At 38.1% G+C, this 22,934-nt stretch overlaps 1 protein-coding gene across 1 annotated transcript in view; it reads left to right on the forward strand.

Annotated features, from left to right (window-relative positions):
- The window catches only part of LOC133755219 (vomeronasal type-2 receptor 116-like), a 66,799-nt gene that overhangs the window by 9,531 nt on the left and 34,334 nt on the right, over positions 1–22,934 (forward strand). The window contains 2 exon segments of the mRNA XM_062185427.1: positions 381–647; positions 650–1,228. Of these exon segments, the coding sequence (XP_062041411.1) occupies positions 381–647; positions 650–1,228 (846 nt within the window).

A 22,934-nucleotide genomic window follows, 5' to 3' on the forward strand; every position in this document is an offset into this window, starting at 1 on the left:
GACTAAGGAAACCCTTAAATCTGATTACCCTAGATAAATATCCTAACTCAAGGCAATATGAGACTTCTCATGAAAAATATATTGCAGACAGTAGAGGAAAAGATTGAGAGGATCCATGTCCTCAGAGATAAAACTGAGCCATAAGAAGGGTCCACCTATCACCCCATTTGCCAAAGTTGCTGTTTGAGTGGATGTGTTGATTGTATCTGAAGATGATCATTCTCCCTGAGTAAGGAGTGAATTAACATGCTTTAGTATGGCCTGATTTTACATCAGAGGCAGTCAGTACTCACAAAGGCATTGCGAAATTGTACTCACATTTTCCACAACAGGGGAAAAATAAGAATTTGTGAAATTGAAACACTGAGTCTTTTCCACAGATGCAGAGCAGTGTATTCAGTGTTCAGAAGACGAGTACCCAAACAGTGAGAGAAATCGCTGCCTCTCCAAGTTGGTGACCTTCTTAGATTTTGAGGAATCCCTTGGGATGGCTCTGACCTGCATGGCCCTATGCTTCCCTGTCATCACAGCTGCAGTTTTGGGTGCCTTCATGAAGCATCGAGACACTCTCATAGTCAAGGCCAATAACCAGTCTCTCAGCTAGATCTTGCTCATCTCCCTCCTCCTGTGCTTCCTCTGTTCCTTACTCATATTGACCGTCCCAACACAGCCACTTGCATCCTCCAGCAAATAACATTTGGTCTTGTGTTCACAGTGGCTGTTTCTACCGTGCTGGCCGCAACAATTATTGTGATTCTGGCCTTCAAGGTTCTGAAGCCTGGAAGAACAATGAGGCAGTTGCTGATATCAAGAGCTTCTAACTCTGTCATTCCTATCTGCTCCATGATCCAGCTGATTTTTTGTGGTATTTGGTTGGGAACCACTCCTCCTTTTATTGACAGAGATGCACACTCTGAGCATGGCCACATCATCATTATGTGCAACAAGGACTTGGTCACTGTCTTCTGCTGTGTCCTAGGATACCTGGGCACCTTGGCCATGGGGAGCTTCATCGTGGCTTTCCTATCCAGGAATCTTCCTGACACATTCAATGAAGCCAAGTTCCTGACATTCAGCATGCTGGTATTCTGCAGTGTCTGGGTCACCTTCCTCCCTGTCAACTACAGCACCAAGGGGAAGGTCATGGTGGCTGTGGAGGTCTTCTCTATCTTGGCCTCCAGTGTGGGGCTCCTGGGCTGCATATTTGTCCCCAAGTGCTACATTATTCGCATGAGACCTGAGATGAATACTTTAAAATATTTTAACAACAGAAAATATTCTAAGATATTCTGAAGTTCTTTCTCAAGAGTATCTACCACACATTCAGAGTTTGTAACCAAAAACCCACATTAAAGTAGCACTCTGATACTATAAAGTAACTAAGTTAATTAAGCTTATTCTCCTAAAAATTTCATTGAATGTGGTAATTTAGTATTAACAATTTTATGACCACATCCCATATTACAGTATCTGAGTTTGGTTCCTGGCCCCTATTCCTGACCCAGCTGCTGAAAATATATACCCTAGGAGGCAATGATGATGGCTCAGGAATTGAGGCTTCCATAGCCTTGGAAGCTCATGGCCAGATCCTCAGGAGATCACTGAGGTCATAAATAAGAGTGCTAATTGTTAAATTAACAACCAAATTCATTGTGCACTTACCCCCCATATAGGACTTCTGGCTTTAATGAGTTGTACTATGAGAATTATCTTCAAAACTTGTTCTCAAACAGTACATATATATATATATATATATATATATGTAAATATATATATTTACTTAGTATAGAGTTGGTCTTCTGTATATAAAGTTAAACTAAAAAATGAACCTTAATGAAGAATTGGATGGGAGAGGGAGTAGAAGGTAGGACAGGAGTAGTGGTGGGAGGGTGGGTATGAGGGAAAGAACCACTATATTCCTAAAGTTGTACCTATTAAATGTGCATTCATTAACTAAAAGCTTTAAAAAAAAACTGTGTGAAATAAATGAAATGTGTTCTCTGTATGTACATTTTTAAAATTAAAAATATAGAATAAATATAAAATTCCTGCATTTGAAATCAAACAAACTTCACTCTTTAACTTAATAGAAAACCAAAAACAAAGACGAAATTGTCTAGAATGACACTGTGGGATGTTTCAAAACCATCATTAAAGTGAATCTTATCACAATGCAGAAATAGCAAAAGAAATTCAACTTGAGTGGGTGACAGAGAATACTATGCATAGATAGCTCTGAAAAACAATGCCATTAAAATGGCCAGAAAAATCAACATGATTTCATTGAGTTGATAAACTTTTTTAATACAGATAGTAACCAACAATCTAGCTGTTTGCATACACTAAGTTACTGATACACTAATGAAAGTAATAAAATCAAAGAAAAATATAAAGTGATATTCATATCACTGTAAATTGTGATCACTTTGTTTGGAGCTGCATAGTTTGGTAGGGATAATTACAAATTACCAAACAAATATAAAGGAATTTAATGAAAACAGTGTAAAATTATATTTTAAAAACTATTACATATTATAGGAACTTACGAAAAGAAAATACCACTTTACAGAAGAATCCAAATGGAGAGATTCCCTCATGTAGAATGAAACAATGGAAAATTTCAACACCAGTGATAAATTTGGAGTTCCCTAAAAATTCCAAAATTTCAAAAAGTGTATGATTCAATAGCATGAAACAATCCATTTTTGTCAGACTGTTCAGATACTGTTTACAGGAAACATTCCAAGACAACTTAAAAAGTTTCAGAGGGCTGATAATCTTATAATGAAAAAAATAATCAAAGTGTCTACAGAATCATGATGTTAGGACCATGATTCTCTAAGAAACTGAAATTATATATAGGGAATAGTATTGAATTCAAAGGGAAAAGAATAAAGGGATGTAAATGTTATGATAAAATGATGTGGTAACTGTGAGCGAACAGAGCATTTTGGTAGGAACAATGAGCGTCAAGAAAATATGAGCCTAATTATTGAATAATTATCCATTAATATTTCAGGTAAAGTCATAAAAATTGCAGGAAATAAAATCCAGAAAATATCAGGACTCTGACAAAATTATCTCAAACAACACCAGCATCTAGAAACACACTATTGAAAATTTCAACATTAATGGGAAATATAATCACATAAAAATCCAAAAAGGGTAAAAAAAAAAAAGCCCTTGTAAGAGTAAAAATGTACCATGGCCCTAGATGGCTCTAAAAGCTTCAAAGATAAAAATTGCTTGGGTTTCCTAAAAAAACTTTAGTGAATTGTCAACATAATGAAAGAGCCAACAAAAAGGCCACATGTTCACAATGCTAGCACTAGCAAACAATAGCCTTATTTTGATGGCAAAATAAGGTAATATTCATATATTCAAACACAAAGTAAAGATTAATTTTTTCTCATATTAAGGTATAGATTATATTGTGATTACTGTGAGTAGAACTTTTATTTTGTGTAGTAATCATAAAGTTTAAGCATGGGGACCACCATTGCACTGCAGCAGGCTAAACCACCACTTGCAATGCCAGCATCCCATATGGGCACTGGGTAGAGTCCTGACTGGTCTTCCAATCCACCTCCCTGTTAATGTGCCTGCAAAAGCAATGGAGTATGGTACAAGTGCTTGGTCCCCTGTTGTTTACCTTGGTGACCTCCAGGAAGCTCCTGGTTCCTGGCTTCAGCATGGCCCAGCCCCAGGATTTGCAGCTAGTTGAGAAGTTTATGAACTTAGGAAGGGTCTCTCTCTCTGTCTCTCTGTCTCTCTCTCTGTCTCTCTTTCTCTCTCTCTAGCTCTGCCTTTAAAATAAATAAGTAGATCCTTTTTAAAAAGATAAAAATAAATAAATAATAAAGTGATGAGCATATACAAAGGTATTTGAAAAAGAATACATTAACTTGCATTTAAAATGTAAAATAAAGGAAAAATGATGGAAATGAAGCAAATAGCTTGGTAATTACCAAGAAAGCCTGAAGAAAAGATACTTAAATCTATAGCTACACTCTAGAACTTCAAAGTTAAAGTTAAAGTTATAGTTCTCTAGAATTCCAGAAAAGCTCAATAGCATAACAACTGAGAATTGAGAATGACTGAATGGGTTACGATAGCTCTGAGAATTTGGGGACATAAAATAGCTGTAAAGAGAATTTAGATGATTTCCATCAAGTTGATATCACCAAAAAAAATGCCACACAAGAAGGCCTAAATTTAATAGTAGTAGGGTTGGCTTATAATAGGATATTGATGACATTAACAAATCACACAACTGAATTAAAATGCATCATCAATAAAACAATGTATATTTTATAACATCAATAAGTTGATGAAGCCATGATGAAAAAGTTAACCATGATAGGCTATGGTTCTCTGTACAAGGATTGGCTTACACTACATCATTATATATACACATACACATGTATTCAGAATAAAAAATAAAATAAAGAATCAAACACAATACAGAATAAAAAGCAAAGATACAATAAAATAAAATACAGAATCAAATACAATACAGAATAAAAAAATAAATATGCATGTTAGTATTTAACCTATATTCTGATTACTGTAAGTAGCAGTGAGCAATAATGTAGGGGCAGCAATAGCATGACAAATGTATACAAAAAACTGTGTGAACCTATGTGTCTTAAGTGTTCACTAAACTTCATAGCTGAAAGAAAAGATCAACAATGATAAGTAAAGAAAATATTGAGTCCTTTACCAGAAAAACTTTAATGAAAGCTACTCACATCTATAGCTACTCTTAAAAATATGAATTATCAAAAGTCTATTTATACTTATAAACCACCAGAAAAGTTAAAACTATATCACATGGAAAAAGAGAATGATATGGGCCAAAAATCCTTTTGATGAACTGTATACATAAAAGTGGACAAGAAAATTATCACAATTTTGCATATGTTGAAGACCTTCCAATGTAAAAGTCAAGCAACATACTGATAGGTTTAGTCATAGGAGGGCCTTCCATTAGGTTACTGATCATATACACAGGTGATAAGAATAAATTCAAAGAGGGAGGCCGGTGCTGCGACACAGCGGGTTAAAGCCCTCGCCTGAAGTGCCAGAATACCATATGGGCGCAGCTTACGGTCCTGGATGCTCCTCTTTTGATCCAGATTTCTGCTGTGGCCTGGGAAAGCAGTAAAAGATGGTCCAAGTCCTTGGGCCCTTGCACCCAAATGGGAGACCTGGAAGAAGCTGTTGGCTCCTGACTTAGGATCAGTGCAGCTCTGGCTGCTGCGGCCATCTGTGGAATGAAAAGAAAGGAAAAATGGTGGATGGATGGAAGATCTCTCTTCTTTGTCTCTACCACTCTCTGTAACTCTTTCAAATAAATAAAAATAAATCTTTTAAAAAAATTCGAAGAGGGGATGGCATTTTGTCATAGTGAATTGAACCACTTCCTGTGACACCAGCATCCCATTTGGTGTTGGTTCATGACCCAGCTGCTCCCGTTCCAATTCAGCTCCTTATTAATAGCCTGGGAAAGCAGTTGAATATGTCACAAGTACTTGTGCCTTTACCACCCATATCCAAGACCCTAAAAATCACCTGGCTCCTGGCTTTGGACTGCACCAACTTGAGCTCCAGCTATTATGGCCATTGGAGGAGTGAACCAGAAGTTAGAAAAAAAAATTTCTTTTAAAGATTTATTTATTTAATTTGTAAGTCAGAGTCACACAGTGAGGGAAGGAGAAGCAGAGAGAGAGAGAGAGAGAGAGAGAGGTGCTCCATTTGCTGGTTCATTCCACAATTGGTCACAATGGCCGGAGCTGTGCTGATCCAAAGCCAACAGCCAAAAACTTCCTCTAGGTCTCTCATGTGGGTGCAGGGGCCCAAGGACTTGGGGCATCTCTCACTGCTTTCCCAGGCCATCGCAGAGAGCTGGATCAGAAGTGGAGCAGCCGGGATTTGAACCTTCACCCATATGGGATGCCAGAACTGCATGAGGCGTCTTTATCCACTTTGCCACAGTGCCAGCCCCAGAAAATCTTAATCTTGTCCCTCTCGCTCTGTAACACTTTCAAATAAAAAAGAAAAGAAAAAAGAATAAACTGAAAAACAAAACAAAATTTTCAAAAGAGGTGTACCAGTTATAATAAAAAATTATACTTTCCTTACTGTGAATATAATTCAGCTACTTGATAATGACAATAATAATGTGACAAGCAAATATAAGAGATTCTTGTGAATTTTTACTCCATCACTTTTACATTAAAAAGAAAATAAGAGCAAATTAAGGAATAGAAATAGGCCAAAGATCATTCAACCAACCAGAAGAACTTTAAAGCAGATGTTTGTATCTAGAGCTAGACCTTCAAAATTTATATATACATAAACATATACTAATATATATTACCTACATACTTATATATTACTTATCATCAGGAAAATATAGTTTAGAGTTCCCTAATAACCCAGTTCCTGTTTATGAGTTTGTGGAGTGAAGCACTAGATTGTGACTCACATTGTCTGTCCCTCTGGGTTTCCATACTTATTTTTTAAAATTAAATTTAAAAATATAATTCTAGGATCAAAAATCATTTCAAGATCTTACCACTTACTCACATAATTGCTAGGACATGTACAGTATCTAGACCCACAGTGGAAAACTTGACTAATCAAAAAAATTGAAGAAACAATGATTCAGAGTTTTATAAAAATCCAATAATGCATATGCTACACCCACAGCTGTCCCATCTGCGTAGCAAAACTGCTGCCATGTTGGGACCCTCAGGCTGGAGGGGTGGGGTCAGTGCTCCGCGGAGTGAAGCCCCAGGCAGTTCCCATGCAGTCAGCGGTCGTCATGGCCCCTGGCGGCTAGAAAGGCACGAAACTGCCAGCTTGGCTCAGAGAACTTTCCTTGCTGTTGCTTTTGTTTAATTTTAGCAGTGCTTTTTCATTGTGCTATGTGCAGTCAAGTGGGGTACAGGTGGGACACCAGGATTCAATAAACTTTACCTCCGGGAACATATCCTTGTGGGCGCCGCTATTCATCCAGGCTGTGCACAATGCAGCCTGGGCATTGACCTCAAATGGCACTCTGGGAACATTGCTCGATCCCACGGAGCAGCTGGAGCTGCTTAGCTTTGATGAAGGAGATGGCACGGCAGAAGCCCACTTGGAGATGTTATTAGGAAATGTGCACGCCCAAAAAAGATTCCAAAAGAGAGCAAGAATTAGCAAAGATTCCCAAGAGAATTTTGCCAAAAGGATATGAACAATATCTAACTAGTGGGCAGTGGTGGACTCGTCCTCAGTGGGCCCCGCAAGCGGGAAAATATTTACCCCCTCTAGTTATTATTCAGGTAGCGAATTAGAGTGTGTGAGAGGAGGTTGAGATAAAATGATCAAGAAATTTATAAAAGAAAAATTGTCTTTAAGTTAAGAAATGAACTCTCTGTGACCTTTCATAAAAGTGCAAAAACGATTCTCACGGCACATGTAGATTGAAAAACCGAAACCACTATTGTCTCACATGTGAGCTAGAATGCCCTGCTGATTAATGATTGTAAGCGTCATTTCTTTGCCTGGAAGCCTGTATTTGCTTTGCCAAGTTCCGTGTAAAAGCGGAATAAAAGCTTATGCTTTGCAGCAAATAAACGCAGCAGCATACTCATACAATTTGGGTGTCTGTCTGTCATTCCCCCCGTCGATTCTTGCTCTCCTGAACACCTTCGCCCTCGTTCTCCCTCGGTCTGAGGCCTCTGATAGAGCCGGTCCGTGGCAGCATCTTAGTACAGGAAGCTCATAGAACCCCTAATAAACATGACCAAAAGAGATCCTCACCACGACATGTTGTAATCAAACTCACCACAGTGAAACATAAAGAAAAGATCCTAAAATGTGCAAGAGAGAAACATCAGATTACTCTCAGAGGATCTCCAGTTAGACTCACAGCTGACTTCTCATCAGAAACCCTACAAGCTAGAAGGGAATGGCGAGACATAGCCCAGGTGCTAAGAGAGAAAAACTGCCAGCCCAGAATATTGTATCCTGCAAAGCTCTCATTTGTGAATGAAGGTGAAATTAAGACTTTTCATAGCAAACAGAAACTGAAAGAATTTGTTGCCACTCATCCTGCCCTGCAAAAGATGCTTAAAGATGTCTTACACACAGAAACACAGAAACATGGTCACCAATATGAAGAAGGTAAAGGAAGGAAACCTCACAGCAAAAGATCACAGGAAGCTCAATTTCTCTTTGACATAGAATTAAACTCTGATGCTCTGTTAAAGCAATGTGTTAAAGTAATCTATTATGTTCTCTTGATGTCTGTGAAATTCTAATTGTTCAAAAACAGCTGAATTTTTATTAAGAGCTATGGGTTATTTAAATATGTGCTTATTTTCAAAGATTTGAATAATCACCTTGTACCAATGATCAAATATGGTCTATGTTATGTCATGATTTTAAGGAATCTTATTTCAACCAGATATTTTGGATTTTGAGCCTTCTTGGCATTCTTGACAGGCATGCAAAAAATCAAAGTTCCAAGCAATCTGGACTCTAAAATTTCCAGTAAATCCTGGACTTTGGTTTTTCCAGTTTTGGGCCCAACTGAAAAAAATTGAAGGGTTAGGGCCTCTCATCTTATAGAGACACCAACTAATCAGGCTATTTGGATTATATTAGAAGTACTGTCAAGATGTGACGTGGTACCAAACTTTAAGTTTCTATAATGAAAAATGCTATTAATACAAATGTTTGAGAATTAAAAAGTCTAATGAATTTGTGTTGCTAGATATGATAGTTATCTTAATGAGAAAGCCCCAGAGGCCTAAAGGGTTAAATATTTGTAAAATCCTACAGGTGCTTTCAAAAATACTGTGAAGTAAGCAAGTGCCTCTTGTTGGTTGATGAGTTCATAATTTTAAACATGGCGACTTAAAGTCTTTTGTCATCCACAGTTATATATGATTTGCTGCTCATAAAACTAAAGTGTTGTTGGATCTGTGTTTAGCTGTCCTCCTATAGGTTCCTATGGACTTTTTCCAGCCACTTCTATTGTATTCAGTACTTTGGGATGGCTCTGTAAACAGATGAAGCCAATAATGTATTAACAGTACCAACTGAGAGAAAGTATGGTTAACTGAGGGTACAAAAACAAAAAGAAATTCAAATCAATTGGCAATCTACAAAAAGAGTTAAAGATTTTAAAAGCTATTATTAAAATTGCTATATTGGTCTACTATGCTATGTTATTTGTGTGTACATATTGTATGTCCACATGGGGAAATTTTATTAAGAGTTTTGTTTTAAATGGCTTATGGATAAGATTGTCCATAAATTTAAGCTGCTAAAATCAATCAGATACATTTTAATTTGTTTGACCTGAATCTGTGTATCATATGTTTTATACTTGTTGGTAGAAACTAAAAACATTTTATATGTTTGTGCTTAAGTTTAACCAATAAACAAACTACACCATGTTAGATATTTAAGAGGTGTTTTCAAATACATGATTCTTAAAATTTATAGAAGGCATTGGACCTTCTGGTAAATGTTTTCTTAAGTTGTTATCTAATGGTTGAAACGGTTTGCTAAGTATTCATGTAGTATTGCTATTGTCAGCAAGCGATCTAGGACTTGCTCCCTCATTTCTCTATTCTAAGCCCAACTTGTTCTTTCATTTCTCTATTCTCTTTAGGTAGGAAACTAATTCTATTATGAAGGAATCTGTAGGATGCACAATTTAATCTTTAGACCTTATAAAAGAGATGGCTAACATTTTTCTGTAATAGCATAGCCAAAAGAAGAACTTAAATAATAATCTCATAGCTAGATTCACTTCGCCATCAGCCAAGTATACAGTAAGTAGAAAAAACCTCCCTTTCAGACCAAAGGGAAAGAAAGTTTTAAAGTGAGAATATAATTTTCCTCATGGGCATTGTCTACCTTAGAAAAACTACTACAGAACATGCCTGTGACTATAGACTTGTAGTTCAGGCCACCGAAGATTAGCGATGGGATACGGGCACTCCCTTGACTTGCATCCTCTGGTCTGCTTTAACACAAACCGGGAGGAAAAGAAAGCTAGGCATCAGAAGCAATGGGTGGCAGGCCTATTAATGGCTGATCTGTACAGTGATCTGCCCTCAAGGAGACCCAACAGGCCAGTCCACTGCAGTGGCTTTCAATGTGGTAAGCCTGGGCTTCAGCAGAAGTCAGCTTGTGAAGAGCCCTGGCAGCTCTGCCAAGAGTTGGATCACTGGAAATGGACCTGCCCTGGAGTCGAAGGATGCCCAGGTCAGAGCCACAGATCTTATTGGCTCTAAGCTGAAAAGCCCTTCACTCAGCCCAACTTCCAAAGTGACCACTGCAGCTGAGGGGATGGTCAAGTAGGGTCAGCAACATTGCAGGCAGAACTGTAAATTTCTTGTTAGAGATGACACCTGCCTTTACCTGGCCAGCTCTCCTCCCAGGCCAGCTAGGTAATGGAAGTCAACAGAGTGCCTTCCCCTAGGAGGTTCACACCTCCCTTTGGATGTACCCCATGTGAAGAGATAGATAGATCTGGGCCTCTTAACTTACAAGGCCTAAAGCCCACCAGATTATTATCAAGCCCCTTCTATCAGGTTCTATTTGCCTCTCAATCAGAAAACTTAATTGTAGCTTAGACAGCACCTTTCTTAGCTCCTCTAATAATGACTCTGTCCTTTGTTCTAGACCCTGTCTAGTGCACTTCGGCCTCATTCCTTTGTAATCATAACCTCTACCACCAATGGCTCTACTCCCAACCTGTGTGTACTGATGGTCCTCTTCCCCACTTAATGCTGTATAATTGTTCAGATCTGGTTAATGCCACTCTTAGGATCATTGGTTACTATCCTCACTCAGTCTTTTATGACCTTGTCTAAATATGATCAGAGTCGGCAAACTTGGAAGGCTTCCATAGCCTTGGCAACTCATGATGACAGCCTAGGGTGGTTACTGGCGCCATAAACTAGAGTGTCAGTTTGTTGGGTCAACAACAGGAGCCACTGTGCACTTGCTCCTCATGTGGGATCTCTGTCCTTAATGTGCTGTACATTGTGATTTAATGCTATAACTAGTACTCAAACATTATGTTTCACTTTGTGTTTCTATGTGGGTGCAAACTGTTGAAATCTTTATACTAAATTGATCTTCTGTATATAAAGAGAATTGAAAATGAATCTTGATGCAAATGGAAGGGGAGAGGGAGCGGGAGAGGGGAGGGTTGCCGGTGGGGGGGAAGTTATGGGAGGGGGAAGCCATTGTAATCCATAAGCTGTACACTGGAAATTTATATTCATTAAATAAAAGTTAAAAAAAAAAGAAAAGAAAACAATGTATATGGGAAGGGACATAATTTTTATATTTTTTCATGTAGAATTTGAATGTTTTAAAACTATCAGAAAAAAATCAATAACCTAATTTATGCCAATTCTAGCACTGAAAACTTCAAGAAGACTCAATTTGCTTTATCAATGTTTGGAAATCAATTTTCTAAAATCTGGAACTTGTCCAAGCAAATTTTGGTTCACAGTATCTGAGTATAATCTTGGGCCAGGTCCATCTCTCTCATTAGCAGGGACTTTTAGTTTTGTTTTGTTTTAGATTTTAAGGACTTTTAGGGAACTTGATATTGTTTCATTTCGGAAATTTAATTTTCTGTTTCATCTTTAAATTCATGGAGCTCACTTCTTTCACTAATCATCTATTCTAGACCCTTCCCAGCTCTATGAACTGACGGCTATGATGATTTAAATTTTCATTGTGAGATCATCACCCACAACATTCTATAGGTGTCCTGGAAACCTTCATATACATAGTGTCTTAGTGCTATCCTCATCAAGGTTAATCATTCTCTCTCCTCAAGGTAATATATGCATACATATATAAATATAATATATGTAAAGTTATATATATATATGCATGCCACGGACCGGCTCTATCAGAGGCCTCAGACCGAGGGAGAACGAGGGCGAAGGTGTTCAGGAGAGCAAGAATCGACGGGGGGAATGACAGACAGACACCCAAATTGTATGAGTATGCTGCTGCGTTTATTTGCTGCAAAGCATAAGCTTTTATTCCGCTTTTACACGGAACTTGGCAAAGCAAATACAGGCTTCCAGGCAAAGAAATGACGCTTACAATCATTAATCAGCAGGGCATTCTAGCTCACATGTGAGACAATAGTGGTTTCGGTTTTTCAATCTACATGTGCCGTGAGAATCGTTTTTGCACTTTTATGAAAGGTCACAGAGAGTTCATTTCTTAACTTAAAGACAATTTTTCTTTTATAAATTTCTTGATCATTTTATCTCAACCTCCTCTCACACACTCTAATTCGCTACCTGAATAATAACTAGAGGGGGTAAATATTTTCCCGCTTGCGGGGCCCACTGAGGACGAGTCCACCACTGCCCACTAGTTAGATATTGTTCATATCCTTTTGGCAAAATTCTCTTGGGAATCTTTGCTAATTCTTGCTCTCTTTTGGAATCTTTTTTGGGCGTGCACATTTCCTAATAACATCTCCAAGTGGGCTTCTGCCGTGCCATCTCCTTCATCAAAGCTAAGCAGCTCCAGCTGCTCCGTGGGATCGAGCAATGTTCCCAGAGTGCCATTTGAGGTCAATGCCCAGGCTGCATTGTGCACAGCCTGGATGAATAGCGGCGCCCACAAGGATATGTTCCCGGAGGTAAAGTTTATTGAATCCTGGTGTCCCACCTGTACCCCACTTGACTGCACATAGCACAATGAAAAAGCACTGCTAAAATTAAACAAAAGCAACAGCAAGGAAAGTTCTCTGAGCCAAGCTGGCAGTTTCGTGCCTTTCTAGCCGCCAGGGGCCATGACGACCGCTGACTGCATGGGAACTGCCTGGGGCTTCACTCCGCGGAGCACTGACCCCACCCCTCCAGCCTGAGGGTCCCAACATGGCAGCAGTTTTGCTACGCAGATGGGACAGCTGTGGGTGTAGCAAGATGCCTCTGTCCTTCTCCAAACCTGGGAAATTTTCTGCTAGTATCACACTGAAAATGCCTTCTAATCCTTTATCCCTCTCCATGCCTTCAGGAACTCCTAGAACTTGAATGTTGGGCTTTGTAATAGTATCCTGTAGATTCCTGACAATATTTTTTTAGATTTCTAATTTCCTCTTCTTGTCTTTGCTTTGCCTGTTTCCTTTCCTGTTCTCTATCTTCTAAGTCTGATATTCTCTCTTCTGCTTCACCCATTCTGTTTTTAAGGCTCTCTAATGTGTTTGTCATTTGATCTATTGAATTCTTCATTTCATTATGATTTCTCGTCACTATCACAGTTTCTTGTTCCACTAGTTGTTTCATTTCATTTTGATTCCTCCTTAATATTTCATTTTCACGAGAGAGATTTTCTATCTTGTCCATTAAGGATTTCTGTAGTTCAAGAATTTGTTTTTGAGAACTTCTTAATGTTTTTATCAATTTTTTGAGATCCGCTTCTTGCATTTCTTCTATCTCATCATCTTCATAATCTTGAATTGGGGTGTCTTTTTCATTTGGGGGCGTCATAATGTCTTCCTTGTTCTTGTTATCTCGGTTTTTGCGTTTGTTGTTTGGCATGTTGGAGATATTTGGTTTTTTCACTGTGGTGTTTTTTCTTGTTACACTATGGCTCTATATTAAATGGACTGTCTGCTTTTGGTGGAGCCTTAGAGGCTTGAGATGAGTGTGGACTGAGAGCTGTGTTTGGTTCCTCAGGGATGAGGGTGTGTCAAAGATGACACTCCCAATTTAGGTGTGGTAAATCTCTCTTTCTTTTTTTGATTCAAAAGGGAAGTAATTCCGCACAGCTGAACGTAATTGGAGGTAGTTAGCAGGCAAATGATATACCCACAGGAGGCAGAGATTAGAAGCTCTTTCCCAAGGACCACACAGGGAATCTCTGCTGCCCTCAGTGTGGGCTCCAATTCTCCTGCAGTCTCCCACTGGGTTGCCAAGTTAGATCCTAATCTCCTGTTATTTCACCCCTCCCCCCAGAGTCAGGTTTTTCTGCTAGGCTCAGGGCCAGTGCAGACCTGAGGTCGCCCTGCTTATGACGTATGTCCAAAATGGCGCCTGCTCTTTGTCTTGCTCGCCTTTGAGGGGTGAGCGGAGAGAGAGAAACTCGTGTCCGTATCGGTCACTTTTTTTTTTCCCTCTCTCTCTCTTCTAGTTAGCCTGGTGAACTTTTCCCCACGAAGTTTCAAGCCTCGTTCCCTCTAGTCTGCTCTTTCCACTTGCCCGCTGGTGTCTTGAGCTATTGAGGTTCGGCTCACCTCGTGTTCCAGCGCTGGTGTGTTGAGTCTGCCGCTGGTGTCCCGAACTTGAGCTCCCACGCTCTCCACGCAGGTCCACTGTGAATCACTAGTTCCAGAAAAGTTTCCTCTGCTGTTTCTTCCCCTACTCTTCCTTGACCCTGCAGTATCTCCACTTTTATTAACCTGTCTCCCCCCGGACTAATAGTGTGCTCCCTTCCTATTCCACCATCTTGCCGCTCTTCATACATTTTATTCTGACTATTGGCTGTACCAATGGGAAATCTGGTAGATGCAGAAATAGGAGCTCAAGGAGGTGTAATAGAGATTAAAATTGTAATAAAAATATGTTTTAAAATATGGAAAAATATAAGGAAATCTTATGCAGTTTAATAATCTTAAAGCTTACACAGCACTGTCAATTCAATGAATGGGAATTTTAAGGTGAATGATCAATTTTGAGTCTCTAAAAAGAATGAAACTGTAAATCCAATGTGTGTCCTCAGTAATGTGTGTGTACTGTCTAAAATTTTTTTAATAGACCACAAAAATGGAGGTTGTTAGGACAATGTGAAAAATTTTGAGTGAATTTATTACATTATAATGTAAATATCCAAAAGAATGACCATAAGTTTACAGTGCTAAGATTGGCTTCCACATGGATATTGATGATACACACAGTTGAAGCTAATAAAATGAAAGACAAAACAAAAAAGATAGAAATCTGGTGCACAGAGCAGGTAAAATCATGCTTGAGGGGCAGGCGCTGTGGTGCAGTGGGTTAAAGCCCTAGCCTGAGGGTCCGCGCTGTGGCGTAGTGGGTAAAGCTGCCGCCTGCAATGCCAGCAAACCATATGGTTGTCAATTTGAGTCCCGGCAGCTCCACTTCCAATCCAGGTCTCTGCTATGGCCTGGGAAAGCAATAGAAGATGGCCCAAGTCTTTGCTCATCTGCACTTACGTGCAAGACCAGGAAGAAGCTTCCTGGCTTTGGATCTGCCCAGCTCCGGTCATTGCGGCCAACTGGGGAATGAATCAGTGGATGGAAGACTTTCTCTCTCTCTCTGCCTCTGCATCTCTCTCTGTGTAACTCTGACTTTCAAATAAATAAATCAATCTTTTTTTTAAAAAAAAAAAAAGCCCTGGCCTGAAGCACTGGCATCTCATTTGGGTGCTGGTTCTAGTTTCAGCTGCTCCTCTTCTGATTCAGCTCTCTGCTATGGCCTGGGATAGCACTAGAAGATGTCCTAAGTCCTTGGGCCTCTGCACTCGTGTGGGTGACCTGAAGAAGTGCCTAGCTCCTGGCTTCAGTTCAGCACAGCTCTGTCCATTGTGCCCATCTTGGGAGTGAACCAGCAGATAGAAGACCTCTCTCTCTGTCTCTACCTCTCTCTGTAACTCTGTCTTTCAAATAAATAAAATAAATCTTTAAAAAAAATCCTGCTTAAATTGCTGTTAGAAAGAATGAGTATTTTAATGTGATCTGTAAGTAAAAGACAAATAAATAGATTGTTATTTGGTGCAAAAGAGTCCATAATAAACTTGAAAAATTGCAGCATGACAGAGAAATGGGCTTTGGAAAATTTCCAAGATCAGAAGTTAATTAACAGTTCCAGGAACATCCAGAAAAATGAACCATATATCCCCTGCTGATGAGAATGAAGGCGCTGTCCCTAAAATGTGCTGAAATCCACTAAACGTGACAGCATTAGGACAACTTTTACCATTTAGAGCAAGTTGATGACCACTCAATGATAAATCAAACCATGGTACCCATAGTTTTCTGTGTTATGGTTGTAAAAATCTAGATTATTAATTACATATTTAGGTGATAGTAATAAATTCTAAGGCATTTAATTTTGATTATAGGGCGTGGAAACTAGTGATTTGGTAGAGTCAATAATAGAGTCACAATCGTGCAGAAAGGGTATATATGAATAAAATCTTAAAGTTACAGTTAAATCTAACAACAAAATTTCAGTAGCTTAAAGCAAGAAAAGATCATGCTGCCTAAAATTTAATCTCTTAGCTAACATACAAAACCTTGACCCAGGAAATTTTTATAGATAATATTTAATTTTGAGTACTACAAAAAAAAAAGCAAGAAAATACAAAGATAATACACTAACATGAATACCTGAAAGTGTCAATTTTAGTGACATAATTTCACAAAACAATGTACATGGAAGGAGTAACACAACTTGGAGAAATGTAAACAACTTTATGATTTCAAAATGAAAATGCTGGCTAGGATGAGCAAATGTTTTCAGGACTATCATGGCATGCATTTTGCTATTGGGAGAAGTGAAGCAATGTGAGTGACAAAACAGTATACAGGAATTATGTGGAAAATAGACCTTCACATATAAAGTTATACAAGATAATAAAGTCAACACAAGTTAAATCAAGAATATTTCAAGTACCTTGGCTGAATACATTTGAGAAATAACACTTATTTAAATAACTGACTTTTGAAAATTTCCAAAATCAAAGGTAAAAATGGAGTTTCAACAGAGTTCACAAAACAATAAAACATATGACCTGCCAAGGAGAGTGATGACACTGATGCTAGATGATTCAATGTAATTTTTGGCATGAATATTATGAGAAAACTGTTATAATTTACATATACTTGATTACCTTAGAAATAGAATGTAAACCAAGTGGAGCACAGGCAACGTGTGCTGAGACTGGCACAAGCCACACTGCCAATTGGAAAAAAACCTAAGGTGATAGGAATAAAGTCAAAATTAGAATAAACATCATAGTAATGTGTACAGTTTATGATATGCATGATATTTTGATTGCTGGATATAGAAATGATCAATTTGTCAGTAAAAGAAAAAACTAAAATCACAAGTGTATTTATGTTCATGAAAATAGCCCCAATTTACTAGCTAAAAGAATACAGAAAAATTGGAGGAACTTAAACTAGGAAACATATACTGCTTGATACAATACTCTTGACTCTAACATCCAAAGTGTCTCAATTTACTGTGTGGAAAATTCCAAATCCCAGTGGTTACATTAAAGTCTCATAAAAACCAAGAAATTAGAAAAATATGTGACATTGAAATCACAAAACTGTCCAGTGTCCCAGCACAGTTCTGAGAAACCATGGTTCTGAAGACCATGTACATGGATGTTACTAGGGTATATTACTGAAGTTTTAGCAATTTCATGATGTCATAATGAAAATGCTGGCCAGAATGGCAGTATGCTTGTAGGGCTGGAATTAACTCACACTTTGATACTGAGGATATAAACAAGTGAGAGGAATAAAATGAGAGAAAATAAATGGTCAAATGGGATGCATACAGCAATGAAAAAAACCCCTTGAATAAGAGGGTTATTTTATAGGACCAGTATTTGATGGAGAAAATACTGGCATAGAGATATGGTATAGAGAATTATAATTGGAGAATTTTAAAAATCTAACAAAATATTTCAATTCTGTGAAAACCAGGAAAACATATACATTATATACAATATATAATCTGTATATCATGTTTAATATATTTAATATTATGTATATATCATCTGGAAATGAGCATTATGATAGTAGGGCCTAGTAGCTTCTGAAAAGTTGTGAATGGGAAAGTTGCAGGGACAACTTCCAGAATAAACAAGTAGTTGACGACTTCAAAATGAAAGCACAAGCTAGAATGGGCCCAAGCTCCCTGTGCTAGAGATGGCATAAGACAAGTTATTGATGTTATACAGAGAATATAACTCAAACACAAACTAAAATATAAAGAATAATTCAAATATAATGCTATACATTACATTTGGATTGCTAAGAGAAGCATTGGGAAAAGTGCATGGAAAAGTCATAGAACTTCAAGCAGATAATGGAATTATTTTGGAAAAACATCACTAAAATTTCATTTATGAAATACTAAAAAAGTAGAAACATAAATCGAAAACAATTCTTATTACCTAATAAAACAATTAAAAGTAAACATACAAGTATTTCAATCTAGCTTATTGAAAACTTCAAAGCCAATTTTCAATTTTGTGTCTCAAAAAAAAAAAACCATAAAAAATATATGTTCTTAAAAGTATGAATAAATCTGGTATCCAAAGTGAACCAATATCCATCCAGAGATGATTAGTAAGAGGAGGCAGGAGATTGGGTGAAAATAGAGGAATATCTTAATCCAAAAAAATGTTCAAAACCCTCACTCCCCTGTTAGAAGAAGTTTGGACTACTAACACAGCCTCTCAGAAGGGGGGAGAATGTTAAGTGGGATTAAACATTATGTCTGTCAGCTGACATCAGCAGTTTTAGTTCATGTTAAATTTTACCATTCTATAAAATAATCAGCTCAGCCCCAAAATTTTACTCTATGATTTTGTAACTCTGGTCAGTCATCCACAATTAGCTGACATTTGCCTTTAATCAAAGTGAATTGTACTAAAATATTAGAGAATTTCAGAACTTACATTATTTCTAGTAAAAGAGCAATATAAACTTTCCCATTGTCTAGTTTGAAAATTGTTTTAAATAAAAAATAATTTTTATGATTATAAAATAAACTGAAACTATGTTATTGTAAAAATTAAAGGAAAGAGGCTGGCACTGCAGCTCACTAGGTTAATCCTCGGCCTGTGGCGCCAGCACACCAGGTTCTATTCCTGGTTGGGGCGCTGGATTCTGTCCCGGTTGTTCCTCTTCCAGTCCAGCTCTCTGCTGTGGCCCGGGAGTGCAGTGGAGGATGGCCCAGGTCCTTGGGCCCTGCACCCGCATGGGAGACCAGGAGGAAGCACCTGGCTCCTGGCTTCGGATCGGCGCAGCGTGCCGGCTGCAATGCACCGGCCATAGCGGCCACTTGGGGCTGAACCAACGGAAAAAGGAAGACCTCTCTCTCTCTCTCTCTCTCTCTCTCTCTCTCTCTCTCTCTCTCTCTCTCTCTCACTGTCTAACTCTGCCTGTCAAGAAAAAATTAAAGGAAAGATTAAGAAAGGTAGGAGGAGGGAGGGTGGGGCTATAAGTGGTAGGGAGGATACAGTGGGAAGTATTACTATGCTGTTGGGTCTGTATATATAAAATACATGAAATGTGTTCACCTTATGTAAATAAGAATTTTTTAAAAAATAGCAGCAGTCACAAATAATGGAGCAAGGACATAAGCATTAGTCTTAGCTCCTTGCTAAATGACTGAAAGCACATCGAGACCCCTGAGCGACTTCCAAGCCCCTTGCATTCTTGCTCAAACCAGCTCAACCCCTCCTCAGTCACTTAGCCATCAATTGTCTTTAAACATAAAAGGACATTACGTAAGTGCCATACATTTTATATGTTAAGGAAAATATTAATAGTGATATCGTTGTTGATGCCTCATCCTTGTTGATTATTTGTAGTGTTTATTTGGTCATTTGGAATTTTTAGATGTTTTCAGATATTTGTATTCTTTAGGATTCCCTGATTTTCAACATGTTAAACATATAGTGTCGGAGGCCACCTGACAAACCACACGGAGACGCAGCACTCAGTCAATTCATCACCACATTTATTGCCTGGTTGCGTTCCAGGCCAAAGTAGGGGGCCTGGCGATGAGGGACTGGAGGCCGTCTCCCTGGGGAAACTCTTCAGCCTCCAGCAGGGAGCACCAAGAAGAACAAGGATATATACCCCAGGCCCCATACAGATAACATTCATTGTGTGCAATCATGCATAGCACAGGAACAAAACAAGTTTACAAGGTAGCAAAGATCAGGGTACAAGCTCTGCTGATAGAGCAAAGAACATCATAAACCATCAGAAGTCACATCCTGCCTGCAGGAATGTGGGACGAAAAGTTTTGTGGCTTCAGAACAATAAGCAGAGGAAACAGGATTAGATAAAGGACAGCCTCAGCCTGCTGCACCTCAAGTCGGGCCAGGGCCACTAGCCCCGACAATATAGGAGTTTTAGTGGCACCCAAATAAGTTCTTTCCTTTCAGCCCACATTCCTGAATGCAGCTGTCTGGAAATAAGTTCTATCAGCTATTCCAGTGTTACTCCAAACAAGTAAAATCTCTATGCATTTCAAGGAAATCAATTAATGCTGCTTCCCACCCAGTTTCTCTCTATTTCCTATCGAGAAATTCTAGAGCACAGCTGCTAAGGGTGTTTTAACTTAAATTCCACAGATGCAGTCCTTTTAAACATTAATAATATTTATTCTCCTCACATTCTATATCCCATGGGTATCCTTTTCCAGAATGATTTAATTTCAGTTGAAAAATCTGTCAAGTCTTTTCACAATTACGCTTTGGTACAACCATATAGATTCACAGATGGATTGCTCTACTGTGTCAGTCTGACTGTGGCATATATGTGGTCTTGTGATAGAACTTCTAACAACTTTAGTTTTCAAAATCTTTAACTGTTAACTTCTTCACCAATATTCCAGCTTCCTCTTAAGTTAATTTTCAGCTAATGAACATATAAACTTGACTCTGTTTCATGAACTACATACAATATATTTTTCATTTTATCAATTACATGTTCTCATAATTTGCACTTCCTTGTCAATTGCAGGAGCACATTTCAGAGAATGTACCAGTCATCTTTTCTTGTCACTTCCTTTTTGTTGCTATATTCACCTGTGCTTCCACTGCAAGTATAACCTTTTCATAAGTAGGACCTCGATTATGCATTACTTGTTGCTTAACTGACAGTGGTTTTTAAAATTAGAACAGTATTAAAAAACATAAATATAGCAACCATTTTGTGAACTAACAAGCAACATAATATGCTGAGAATTTCATTGGTAATGTAAGTATTTGGGTACATACATAGTTTTATACTGGTTAAATTTTATAAGGTTAATTTTGTAGATATAGGTTTTTTCATAGTCACAGTTTTACATAAGGGATATGTTCAGTTCTGTGGGAAAATCTTTACCCCTAACAAGTTTATAATTGGGATTCATTTCCAATTATTCAAAATAAAACTAAAATAAAACATATTAATTTTATTTTAATAAACTCTGGAAGATTAGAAATATGTCCTCCTTGTGAAATAGCACTGTTGCTCTCATTTCAGCTACTTTGTTAAATCAAATCTTGAATTACTGGGTACAATGTGCTTGAACAGTGCTGCAAGTAAAGCATGAGCCATCCATGCAAGTCCTCCTTGATGTAGAAACTTTAATAACCCTTATATGTAAAGAATAATCAGTCATGTCAATTACACATCTGATTCAGAGACCTATCAGTTCCCTCACAGGTTTATAGTTCATTGTTTCATGATTTTAAAACAAATTAAAGCATCTGTAGCTTTTGAAAAAGTGTCACTTTTGTCATGTTTGTGTGACAATAGAAGTATAAATCAGATTTGGTGATGTCTTCTACAGTCTTTGACTCCAACATCTGTTATCTTAGTAATGGTGTCTTAGATATATGGTACAACCATATAGATTCACACATGGATTGCTCTACTGTGTCAGTCTGACTGTGGCATATATGTGGTCTTGTGATAGAACTTTTAACAACTTCAGTTTTCAAAATCTTTAACTGTTTACCAATATACCAGATTTCTCTTAAGTTAATTTTCAGCTAATGAACATATAAACTTGGTTGTTTCATGAACTACATACAATATATTTTTCATTTTATTAATTACATGTTCTCATCACTTGCACTTCCTTGTCAATTGCATAAGATAAGAATAGATAAGAATAAGATAATTCCATCTATAAGAATAGATAATTGCGATAAATGAGAAAACATTTTTATAAGAGTTTCCCGTCAATGGGCTCACTAAAGAACAGATGAGGATGGGATGACCTAGTGCTCCCAGGCAGACAGGTCCATGCCCTAGCAGACTCTCTTGGATCAAGGTCAAACACTTCATCTAGGAATCTCTATGGGATTAAAGTTACAAAAGCTGCTTTTAACAGGAAGGTACTAGCTTCTAGTAAAGAATATAGGTATGAATGGCTACCCTTAAAGGCATTTAATTTCTTCCTTTAATAATGAGGATCTTGGGGCTGGCATTGTGGTGTAGTGGGTAAACAGCTTCCTGAGATACAGGCATCCCATACGGGCATTTCCAATCTAGCTCCCTTCTAATGGCCTCAGAAAAGCAGCACAAGATGGCTCAAGTACTTGGGCCCCTGTCACCCATGTGGGAAACCCGGAAAAAGTTCCTGGATTCTGGCTTCAGCCTAGCCCAGCCCTGGCCATTGCAGCCATCTGGTGAGTGAAACAGCAGGTACAAGATATGTCTCTCTCTCCCTCTCTTTTTAACTCCAACTCCAACTCCAACTCTCTAACTCTAACTAACTCTAACTCTAACTCTAAAACTCTAACTCTAACTCTCTTTCAAATGAATTGTTTTAAATGAGGCTCTCTTTCAGCCATATCCATGGATCAGAGAAGGAGCTAAAAGTAAAGTGACAGATCTGTGCATGATGTCTAGAAGATATGGGACTTGCTTCTTTGAAACATGATGATAACACCATGTATAAGATGTTATTTTGTATTATTAGTCAAGTAATGACATGAGAGAACACTCAAGATATTCCATTTTCTCCTGCTGCCATGTTCAGCTCTTCTGTATTATCTGACTCTGTATCCTATTTAATCCTCCACTCCAGTGCTGACAAAAATCTCCATCTCTGTTGCATTTGGTTGGCCTTTTTATTTTAAACATTGACCGATAGCTCCCTTGTAGTCTA

This window comes from Lepus europaeus, unplaced genomic scaffold, assembly GCF_033115175.1.
Source record: "Lepus europaeus isolate LE1 unplaced genomic scaffold, mLepTim1.pri SCAFFOLD_3_1, whole genome shotgun sequence".
Classification (NCBI taxonomy): Eukaryota; Metazoa; Chordata; class Mammalia; order Lagomorpha; family Leporidae; genus Lepus; species Lepus europaeus.